The 11,504-nt window shown below is 46.1% G+C and overlaps 2 protein-coding genes across 2 annotated transcripts in view; both read right to left on the bottom strand.

Annotated features, from left to right (window-relative positions):
* Nucleotides 1-157: 157 nt before the first annotated feature.
* On the bottom strand, nt 158-4,301 carry trim47 (tripartite motif containing 47). The gene is made up of 8 exons (XM_029174193.3): nt 4,049-4,301; nt 3,501-3,712; nt 3,273-3,318; nt 3,050-3,145; nt 2,682-2,906; nt 2,408-2,430; nt 2,205-2,326; nt 158-2,074 (listed from the first exon to the last, which is right to left on the bottom strand). The coding sequence occupies exons 1-8, from the start codon at nt 4,292-4,294 to the stop codon at nt 1,545-1,547; spliced, it is 1,500 nt and encodes a 499-aa protein (XP_029030026.1). The 5' UTR covers nt 4,295-4,301; the 3' UTR covers nt 158-1,544.
* Nucleotides 4,302-4,464: 163 nt separating this feature from the next.
* The window catches only part of frem2a (FRAS1 related extracellular matrix 2a), a 42,669-nt gene continuing 35,629 nt past the window's right edge, over nt 4,465-11,504 (bottom strand). The window contains exons 15-24 of the mRNA XM_029174179.3: nt 11,267-11,398; nt 10,590-10,915; nt 8,858-9,050; nt 8,667-8,780; nt 8,454-8,581; nt 8,223-8,357; nt 8,000-8,126; nt 7,692-7,879; nt 7,456-7,602; nt 4,465-6,671 (exon numbers count right to left, since the gene is read on the bottom strand). Coding sequence (XP_029030012.1) covers nt 6,144-6,671; nt 7,456-7,602; nt 7,692-7,879; nt 8,000-8,126; nt 8,223-8,357; nt 8,454-8,581; nt 8,667-8,780; nt 8,858-9,050; nt 10,590-10,915; nt 11,267-11,398 — 2,018 coding nt within the window. The 3' untranslated portion in view covers nt 4,465-6,143. The remainder of the gene's footprint in view (nt 6,672-7,455; nt 7,603-7,691; nt 7,880-7,999; nt 8,127-8,222; nt 8,358-8,453; nt 8,582-8,666; nt 8,781-8,857; nt 9,051-10,589; nt 10,916-11,266; nt 11,399-11,504) is intronic.

Raw genomic sequence — 11,504 nt, 5'->3', positions numbered from 1 at the left:
CTGCAGGAAGGCTTTGGTGTTTGATAGACACACACGTTGATGAAATGGATTGAACAATGAATCACTTAAAAAGGAAACCACATAAAAACCTAACGCAAAAACAGAACATTACTTGCTAAGGCTTTAAACAGGCATTGAAATGACATGCAACACAACGCTGGCTTTCCTCTTTTAATCTTAAAAAGTGAAACACTTATTACAAATAGGAGATGAGAGGGCCACAAATGTGAACTACAAGGAGTTTTTTTGGTTGCACATCATGACACAGTCCAAAGACTGCTAAGCTGGATAACTAAAAAGAAACCCATAATGGGATACATCTAAGATAATAAAATATGCAAATAATCAAAGAGCTTTGCACTCAACACAAACATCTTGTCACAGATAAACTAAAAAGAGTGTGTTGAAACCAACGGTAGGCACAGCCATGCTCACATACTGTCACCATTTAGGTTGGTAAATGCCTCCAGGACGCTCCTCGATAAGATTATTTGTGAGGAAGTTTACAACAGAAGGAAACAAAAAAATGTTCAAACAAAAGTATTAAAAGGAATAAAACGATCACAAAATAAAAACAGACACATCTGGAGAACAGACCTATTTTAGGACCAAGCAAGCAGCAAGCGATTAGTAAAACAAAATTTACCAGAATATATTTAAAGATGTTTGATGACATGTATATTATCATCAGGTTTTCCATTCAGTCAAGTCCACCAGGGTCTTGGCTAGTAACAGGACACATCCACAGGTTCAAAAATGTAAACATGTGGCTGTGGAATAAAATACTTGTGGTAAAAATACTTTGCTTTGCCCCACACCTGCTTGTTTTCAGGTGGACTGATAAAAATGCTCTGTTGAAATGGCATGGCTGTACCATCTGAACAATCAAGCCACACAACGTATGGAGAAACTCGCAACTTGTTAAAAACAACAAAAAAAGATTTTAGAAGACTGAAATAATGTAAAGCAAAACAGCCTGAACCTTTCCTGGTAATTAAAAAAATGAGCAAATAGAATGTCATTCTAAAAACCATCCGCACTGACTCATCCCTTGTCTAGAATTAACAAAAGGGAACTGCCAGCTATCAATGTGACAACGACAGCAAGTCATAACTCCTTCAGGTTCCACCCAACAAACATATGGCCAATGTGAGTTAATGTACAGAAATGGGACTTTAGAGGGCTTTGTGCTCTGCTAAACTGAGGCCTCCCTGCAGACAGTGATTAAAAACAGCAAAGCACCTCACTGAACCCCAGGCAGTACAGTATGGGGTATAAACCTACAGTGTGTGTCTAGGTTGAAAATATTCTTAAGAGAAATCAAGCTTTTCATGACAACTACTGATAAGCGTATTCAGCATAGTCCTCAGATCCTAAACGCCAGTGAGACTGACATGTTTCGGCTCAAACACATACACAGGGCTCCAAGTGTCAACACCATGCAGCCCCGTCAGACTGGTCTGACAAACTCTTGTCCACAGCACATCTGAATACTCTATTACCAACAAGTTTATCCTTGACAACTTTAACCCTCACCACTGCTCTCAGTAATAGTGGCATATCTGCACTCTGCTGCCAGGATCGTTCTTTCCTGGGCTAAAGAAAGGGTATACCGGCTCTTCAAAGCATGTGTCAAACATGTACAGGCGCTTCATAGTGACAGCGTCATAAAAACTGAGTCTCCCATTGTCATAGTCCAGGTACACACCAACACGAGGAGAGTTCCAGTAGTCAGCGACGGGGATGCGTCCGTCCTCGCCGTTGGCATACAGCCGGTCCTGCAGACACAGGCTCCAGTATCCTTCGGAGGGAGTGAGGCTGACAAAGCCCTTTCTGTTGCTGCACTCTGTGGTGACTCCCAGGTACCACACACCTTTGTCCTTCACATCCACCTCCCAGTAGTGCTGGCCACTGGCGTACTGGGCTGTGGCAAGGACGCCGCAAAACCGCGTGAAGCGGGCTGGCAAGTCTGGCTCCTGGTTACGAACACGGCTCTCCTCCACTTTAGTGTCAAAGTCCGAGATGAGCAGGTTTGGGTGAGCAGTATCTGGGTCCAAGGTCAGGTTCTGAGGCACTAAAGAGAATAAGAGAGACTTTAAATGGTTTTGGCCAGTTTTTGACTTACTGAATTTACCAGTTGTTCAAAAATCAGTCAATATAACCATCCAAAGTACAGCTTCATATAGCAACTGTGGTAAACTTACTGGTGTGCAGCACATGCATCATCTTTTTCCACATGATGAGCTGAAAGGGCCCTGAGAAGTCTGTGAATTCAGCTGCACAATTAACCGGTTCAATGGATGTGAAAGGCTTACAATGGATGACACTGGGAATGAGGGGGGAAAAAGACATTTTATTAAACCTATTTTAATTTAACTGGTTTAAACAAAAAGTGCATGCTACTTACTCGTTAAATGTTTCAGCAAGACTCTGTTGAAAAGAAAAAAAAAAGTCGAAGTGAGTCATAACATGATGACTCTTGCTCTGATGCTCTTAATGTGCCAGTAATGTTTCATTTACCATTTCTGGGATGTGGTGAAAGAACAACATTTAAATTCATTGCTGTGTTCTTATTTCAGTAACAGGAACATTCTACCACAGATGTGACGCTCTCACAGCTACACTGTGATTTAAAAGTATGATGGCCTCGGTGAATCAAACAAGGGATATGTTAGACTGACCTCAAAATTTGTTTTCCCACTCATGTGGCTGTGGATTTCGGCTATAGCTTTGTCTACAGCAGCAGCCTCCGTCTCTACAATCTTCAAGTTGTCCTCGAGGACGGCCATGGCGGCGACTTCCTCGGCATCCAAACTCTCGAGCAGGGAATCCCTCTCATCTAGCAAGAACTGCACCAAGGCCCCAACATCTGCCTCAATCTTCTCCTTGAGTCTCTGTTTTTTTAACTGAAGAGAATTCGTAGAATCAGTGGGGTGATCAACAAACAGTGGATAAGGTCCCCATAATGGATTACAATACATTCAACTGCATTCAACTGAGCACACAGAGTAGAATGGTTATAAATAATCCAGGTCATGGGATACCATACCCTTATTTCACTTTTGGCTCGCTCATCAGCAGTTAGAACCTTCACACATTGACATTTCTGCCAGTTGAGCTCCATCAACCTTAGTTTTAACTCCATCTGAAACAAACATCCACAAACAAAGTGTACCACATGCATAAAAAATTTATTCCATGGAGCCACTTTCTGATCCAACATAAACAGTAATGAATGCTTCATATACAAAACACAAAACAAAGAAGCCCACCTTCATGTCATTGACAACTTCTGGGAGTGGTGCCACCTCATGGTGTCTGGGGGGAAAGGAAAGTTTTTCAGTGAGAGACATGTTAAAAGGACAACTACAGCATGTTGTGGATTTGGGAATTGTACTAATAAAATACACAGGCAACCGATGAAGGCAATCGTTTACATGCCATGTTTTAGGATGGTGAGAGTTGTGGTACTGGCATTGGCTGATACAAACACAACCAACCTGTGTGCTCTAGACTCCCTACACACTACACAGATAGGCCTCTTGTCAGTTTGACAGTAGAGCTTTAGTTCTTCTCCGTGTTGGTCACATTTCCCTTCTACTTTTACGGGCTTGGAGGGCGCAGGACAAGAGCCCAGACGCTCCAGATCGTCTAATTTGGCCACCAGGTTTTGCACCAGGTAATTTTTAGTGAACGTCCTCTTGTTAAATACCTAGAGGGAAAAGCAAAGCGAATGAGAAAGACGAAATTCTCAACGATAACTACATCGTAGTTACTTGTTTAAGAGTATTGTTTGACCGTTAGGTCGGTTAATAAATATTAGCTACCTATGGCTAATTAGCGTTACCTAGCTACTGCAAGCTAGCTACCTAACATAGCAACGGTGATGCTAGCTGCAAAAACCACTGCGTAGATAATGTCATTTTAGAAACGTAAGATCCCCAAAGGCATCTCTGAACTAGTTATTAAAACGTAAACATTTACAAATAAAAACGTGTTGTATCATGAAAATTACAAGGTGCAAAACATATAAGATGCATTAACTTACTGTTCGGCACTGAGGACACTGATAACCGTAATCTGCGCCATTTTCATCCCAGTGCATACAGATGCAAAAGCGGCAGAAATTATGGCCGCATTTCAGAATGACCGGGTCCTTGAAGAAGTCCAAACAAATTGCACATGTGAGCTCTTGCTTCAGGTCGTCTCCAGCTGCTCCAGCAGTAGCCATGTTTAGCAGCCGACAGCAGCACAACTCTGCAGGGAGGGAGAGCCGGAAGCGAAGAGGCCACATTTGTGTTACGTCACTTACCGCCTTAGCCAATCGAATCCCCCCTCTCTCTCGCTTTCTATCTTGCTCTCTCTTTCTTTTTTTTTCTCTCACAGCAGTGACGTCGAAACTACGTCATGTCCCCAATTCCACCCGCGCAGCTCAACATACTGAGCAAATCATCATCAACCTGCCAGTAAGCAACAGTGTTTATTTTTAAATACATGTACATAAAAACTCATTAGGAAAAAGACACAAAGTGAATATCAAGTTTGATTGTTTCTGCTAAAATTGTGATATACATAGGGATAACTTGCTATGGGGTGTACATTACATTGCATAGCTTGGATTGGCATGTGAGGGAGGTGAGTCAAAAGTGCATTTGATGTCACATACGTTGTTTCCTAATTCATCGGGACAAATGAACATCTCAGGTCATTCCTGCGTCACATCAATCCCATCGGTTAATATTGTAAATGATTACACAATGATGACTAACGACACCCAAATATTTAGGTACACAGATCTCATTATGCTGTATATTTATACCAGAGTAAGACACAGGTTTAACAACACAACAAAGCAGCAACCAAAGGATGATATACAGTGGTAGATTATATCCAGTGTCTCCAACAGAATATTACTGAAAGTGACATACTGATCTGTAAGCAGCTATTTTGTTTGAATCCATTGTTTTAAAAACGTGACTCAGAACACTGAAATCCCACACAGCACTAGTGACAAATAAAGCCTACAGGAACACATGAGAAGAATGTGTGGCTATGGATACGGTATTTGCATGTTCACAGCACCACACTTATGAGCAGTGTAAGACAGAGGAGGAAGGTGGCTCTGTGGAGGATCTCGTCCGCCAACAGCAGTAAATTGTGTTACAACACACAGTTCGTTCTCTGTAAAAGAAACAACTCCTGAGATGTGTTTTCGAAAATGTCAAGCGCCTGTTGATCGAACATGGCAATGACACACTACAAGAGTGAACAATAAACGTTACGGTGAAAGAAACATAGATCAACTGTAAACACGTCACAGAATCTGAGGTTTAGAAAAGTATCAAAACAACCCAAACCAAAAGAATTGCTGAGCTGAAAACATTCATCATATGGTGAATAAATTACAGTAGCTGTTTTATTACGAATAAAATAATTCGCTGGTTATTAAATGTGAATTCCATCAGTAGTGTTTTTCATCTTCGGTGTTCGGATAAGAGCGTTACGCGGGTTTAGTTCCAGATAAGAAACCCGCCGTGTGGTGTGTGCTTATCTCCATCGCTGCACATTGTGTCATCTGGAATCGCTACACAATGTCCTGCAAAGTCTTATTTATAGTGTTTTGGGAGATGCTCGGTTATACTATAGTGTCTGACACGAGGGCAGGTTGACACCACTGGAGCCTGTTTTAGGAACTACAGAGCGCTCGGTATGAAAACCAGCAGTAGCCTCTACCCGAGGCTTCCCTGCAGTGCGAAATCTCTGCCTTGGTCTACGTGACACTAGCTTTATTAGAAAGGTGCTCGTGGTGAATGCGACTGTCCTGAAGGTATAGAACCGCCTCAGGCACTGTGATAGCATAAAGCCTGTCAGAGGGAGAGGAAACATCATGCTACTAGCAGTGCACACGTCGGAATGAGAGTGGAAAACAGCTGGCTGGACTGTTGCTCTGATCAAGTACATAATGGATCTAATACTGTAGAAATCCCCCCGCTAACAGGCACATCCACGCAGTAAGATTTTTGGTGTTATGAAAGTAATTACCGGTTAAAAATAAAAGAAAAGAAAAGAAAATCGAAAATCTTATAAAAGGCTGCAAACTCCCTCGGCGCCATTGTCCGTCCGTCCACTCCCGCGTCCAGCGCTCAGACCTCGGAGCTGCTGTGGCAGCCCTGCATCCTCACCACCAGCATGGGCTCCGTGCTGACGGAGCCTTTCACCACCTCCCGCACCCCCTCGCTCCACCCCTCCTTGGCATTCTGCTGCCGGGACCTGAGGCCCAGCACGACGACGGCGGCGACGAGGACGGTCAGCAGCAGCCCCACCAGCGCCCCCACCACGGTCACCACGCCCTCCTCCCCCTCCCCCGCGTCCAGCTCGCTGCCCTCCAGCCCTTTGGCGAACACGTCCTTGGAGCCGCCCGCGCGCCGCTTGTTCCGGTCCAGAGCGATGTGCATGATGTTGGTGCCGCGGTTGCTCTCGGCGCCGATGCCCTCGGCGGCGCCCGGGACTCCGCCGCCGGTCGACCTCCTGGCGCGGCCCGGGGCGAGAGCGCCGCTGGCGGACAGTGAGGTGTGATACTCCAGGCTGCGCTTGCCAATGCCTCTGTTGGCGCTCCCCCTGGAGCGCACTGTGTAAATGGTGTGAATGTACCACTCGCGGCCCGCAGCGACCTGCGAAAAACAGCAGCAACGGGGTGATGCGTTGCATTTCACAAGATGACGGACGTTTGGCATTAAAAGGGGAATCGAGTGTGTTTTAAAAAATTAATCATCAGTAATTTGTGATGAGACGAGACCAGTTGGTGTTAAGTTCACTCGTCATTACACTGTAGATTTCTGTGATTAAAAATCCAATAACTCTGCACAGCAGTAGTTACACTCATTAAAGATTAAATCAATGCTTTATAGCCTTAACAGATGCATCCCTCAGAAGCACATTTGCAGGAAATCCTTGTGTATTTTAGAACAGTGAACCATAAGCCACTGTGATGGAAATTTTATATTATCCATTAATGTTGATCATTTTTATTATTAACGCCTTTAAAATCATCTGATTCTTTCTGACTCATGTTCACATTCTTAAGTGTTGGTCAGTGTGTGAGCGGGGGGTGGGGTCTTCACCTTTGAGCATGTGATCTGATCTGATCACCCTGTGAGACAGTGTCTGACTGTCTGACTTGATGAAACTGTGAGGTAGTGTTTGACTTAGACAAGGAACAAAATGCTCCTTGAGTGAAGTGACAATAATATTAATAAATAATATTGATGGGCGGTGTTAAAACTCGGGACGGGAGAAGTTTTCAGAGAACCCTGTGTGAACATCTGCCTTTCTTTTCTTTTACCAATTGATTTATTTTCTCTTCTTTCTTTTCTCTTTTCATTTATTTTTCCTATACGCATATGCAGAAATAAACAACTTTTTGAATTCTTCTCTTCATTGAGTCGTCAGCAATACCTGGAACAGTGCAGTAGAGTCCAGTTTGAAGCCGTCAGACCCAGGCTGTCGGACAAGGGCCATGGCTGATGGATCATCCACCGCCAGCACAGCATTAAAACTGACATCACCAAATACACGGGCTTGAGTTTCAGGCTGAGCCTTGTCCTGTTATTGTTTAGAGATTAAAGGTCAAATTATTTTTCTATACAGGGATCCTGCTGCAAAAAAACACATAAAAAGCAGATTATACTCACAAGGATCTTGAATCTATAAAGCAAAGACGGAGAGTCGGCCAAGCAGCCAAATTCAAACTTGGTGGGATTATACTTTGGTACGTATCCATCGGCTCCAGTACAGAGGAACACCTTCTCTATGCTGCAGAAGAACGAGTCTCCCAGGTTCTGCACGGGGTCGACCATCACACGCCCATAGACCATGTCACCTGTAAAAATACATTAAACGGACTCATGCTCCACCTCCTTTCCTTCTTTGTACTTATTATGTATGTGAATCATCATCATCATCATCACCACCATCATCATCTACTACCAAAGGCCCTTACCCTCAGAAAAGGCTATGTCGCTCTCCTGACCGAAACCCATGGAGCCGTCTGACAGCCACAAATTCCTCTTGGACAGAAGGAGCATCTGAGTGTTCAGACTGAATTCCACTGCAACTGGATCACTGACCTGAATACGGATGGAGTAATGAGAGCATGACGAAGGAAGAAGAGACATTTAAACAGAGACCGACAGGAAGAAAGCTGTGAATGCAGATGGTCTTACTTGCTGGAATCTGATGTCCAGGTCAAAGGTGACTGGTTCTCTGGGACTGCAAACAGGGGGAACAGTGTACTCCAGGTTCTGCGCGGTCGTACAGGGGATCAGTTTAACCGTGTAGGTCCCAGAATAGTCTCTCACCTGCAAAAAGAAGAGATATCAATCAGATGTGTCTGGTTGATGAAGTGTCTGAGGTTGAGCGTGAGGCCACAACAACAACAACACACCCGTACTTACAGCAAAGTCGGAGCTGAATGTCCACTGCTGGACTGGCTGGTTGTAGGTGGGCTCACTCCTCACTAAGGTGAGGTTAAAGGTCAGGCCTGGGTGGTCCACGCTCATCACCATGGATGACATGGAGGTTGCTTAGGAGATGTTGACAAAGGGAATTCCATCACTTAACCAATGCATCTATATCCCGCTGATTCTTATATTATCTTAGAGGCTCACCGGCTCTTTTAGAATGAGACTCCATGAACAGACCCCTGAAACGAGCCTTGGTGCGGAAGTTCACCACCAGGCGTCCCTGCTCGTTGATGCGCATGCTGGTCGGGTACAATGCACCTGAAGGAGCATCCTAAACATGTAAGTCATGGTCCAGATAAACAAACAGTGATGCTGCTGTGGCTGAGGGGACGTACCCTGAAGCTCGGCCTGCGGGGGGCTGCTGATGCCATCCTTCCACAGGATGGCCGTGTCGTAGACGAAGGTGAGGCGCAACTCGGTCTGAAGGTCAAAGTGCTGCCAGCCGCCGGTTCCCACCGGGGAGTGGAACACGTACGACACGTAGAGCGGCACACGCAGGGTCACGTAGGACTGGACCAGGTTCAGCACCTGTGTGGACGAATGGGTCAACGATGGGAGCCCATCTGACAGCAGGAAAATCTACCGGATGCGGCCGCAGAATGCAGATTCTCAGTATGTCAAGACCGGCTTTATCTTTTAGACTGAGCAGCGACTGTAGGTCGACCGTCTATAATAAGTACTGAGGAGATGTAAGTGATAAACACAGTGCTCCTCCACACGGTGCCGGATCTCTTTCACTCCTACTCAGGAGAACAGAAAGTCTTCCTGTGTGATACACAAGAAGCCAGGGTGGGCAGCGATGTGGGCTGGAGCCTTTCTGACGGCCTCCTTTTTATTATTAATTATTCATGTGAACAGAAACAAAGTACCCCCCCCCCATGTCTTTTCTGGAAACATGACCCTTACACAACTTCAACATCCCGTTCCTGCTCTGTACATATTTCAATGTATTAACATATTGTCAGCCACTAGGTGTCTCTCCTCGTCAACATTATTTACAAGCACCATCAAGTTTGTCCTAAAAGCAAAAAATGCACTTCATTGTATTTAGTAGACTTCAAGTGAAAACGGGTCAATTTGCACAGTCACTTTTATATTAAAATGACAAAAATGTATCTCTTCGTCTCACTATCCTGCAAAACTGATCCCTGGCTTTTATCTTTTTGTATTAACCAGTAACAACTATACTGCAGAACAGGGAGACAGCGATCTCCCATAATGACTTGAAATCTGATGGATGATGAGCATTGTGTGCAAAGCAGTTCTAGCTGTGACTGGAGACAATTAAGCTAATTTCTGTATTTCATATTTCTCCGCCTTTCTCACACAGACGCACACTTGAAGCTCGTGGATCAAAGCCCAAAGGAGCACAAAAGAGCAGCGAGACGCGATCAAGGAATACGAGTCTGCTCCACGCGCCATAAGAAGACGACGATGAAGAAAACTGCAGCTTTTTAAATGATAGGACACTTTTTTTTTTGCAGAATGTGCCATATTAATGCAACAACAGCACATTGCAGAAATAGAAACCAGTAGACTAGAAGCCAAATGTAAATCCAAACTTTGAATAAATGCCCGACTCAGGTGTCGAATTCCACAAGAGATAAAAAAAAGCAACAGATCTGACAGGTGATTAAGATCCGTGAACCTCAACAAGATCTCGGCGTGATAAACATGTCCTTTCACAGCTTCACACGTTCCCCGTGAGTCTAAGTTTAAATCCTCCATATTCATAGCGGTGGCGAGCATTAGAGGAGTGACTGACAGGCCGGCAATCCTGCCTGAGTGCGTATGTACACACTGAAACGGCTCACGTTTGCACTGATTGAGACGTTAAGTGCAGGCAAACAGACGCGGTCTGCCTGTGCATCGCTCCCATTCAGAAGGCTGTAAATAGACGGAGCACACACGGCCGACACAAAGGCTAACAGGCAGACAGATGTACATACAAACCCCCCATTGGAATGCATATGCTGTGGACATATGCAAACAAGCCCGCAAGGACGCACACACGCACACACACACACACACACACACACACACACACACACACACACACACACACACCTGTCCGTCGGTGCCGATGGTGCCGCCGCAGTCAGTGAGCAGCTCAGACATGTGGTAGTAGCTGGTGAACTCCCACAGACAGGCCTCCAGGTTGAGGTTCCTGTAGAAGCGCAGCGCGCCGCTCCCGCGCAGGGCGGCGCTGAACTGGTGCGGCGCCGCGTCGCCGCCGGGGCCGCGCGTCGCCGCCGTGACGAACCCGTGGCCCGTGGCGACCTCGTGGTGGTCCAGCAGGTTGGAGCAGCGGTGGTGGCCCACCCGCGTGCCGTCGGGCCCGAGCGTCAGGTCGAAGTTGAGGAGCGGCCGGGTGGAGATGAGCGGCAGCATTCCTGCGGGGCAGAGCGGCGGCGGGACGTCCAGCTGATCAGAGACGCTACTGGATTATTTCAAAAAGGCCGATGAATAAAACAGCTCGGAGGAGAAATGCAATCAAAAGAAAAGCAGGGGAGCGACAGAAAAAAATGGAAGAAGGGAGCCTGAAGAGTCGAGGCAGAAGGAAACTGATTAAAAATCAAGAAGGGAATGTTAAATAGCGGGTGTGCTGGAGGGTTTGATCCAACTGGGCGAGATCTATATTCCGACTGTCACGCTCCCGAGGATCCCGAGACGTGAATATTCCACACACTACATTACACTGGACTCCATCGGGGGTGGAGTCCTGCCTCCTCGCCTCCACCTACCGTCTATGTGAGGCATGGTGACAGCCACTCGGATGAGGTTGGGGTGCTCGGGGTCGTCCGCGCCCGTGTAGCGTAGCTTGGCGGAGAACGGCTCGGCGCCGACGGTCCCCATCTTTCGCGGCTGACACATGCCTGTAAAAGGACAGAGGAGCAGGGCAGACGTTTCCCGGGACGCAAGGACGCGCGGCGGGAAAGCGAAGACCAAGTGACGGCGTCTGCGCCTGATGAATCCCCCTCA

This window comes from Betta splendens, chromosome 14 (genome assembly GCF_900634795.4).
Source record: "Betta splendens chromosome 14, fBetSpl5.4, whole genome shotgun sequence".
Taxonomy (NCBI): domain Eukaryota; kingdom Metazoa; phylum Chordata; class Actinopteri; order Anabantiformes; family Osphronemidae; genus Betta; species Betta splendens.
The sequence above is the reverse complement of the archived record's forward strand: the minus strand, read 5'-3'. Positions and strand labels throughout refer to the sequence as shown.

Coding starts and splice junctions, on each gene's coding strand:
- trim47 (XM_029174193.3), bottom strand. CDS start 4,294: ATGTGGCCTCTTCGCTTCCGGCTCTCCCTCCCTGCAGAGTTGTGCTGC. Junction 3,146..3,272: donor AAGTTGTCAATGACATGAAG/GTGGGCTTCTTT, acceptor TGTTTGTTTCAG/ATGGAGTTAAAACTAAGGTT. Junction 2,075..2,204: donor GATGCATGTGCTGCACACCA/GTAAGTTTACCA, acceptor TATTCTCTTTAG/TGCCTCAGAACCTGACCTTG.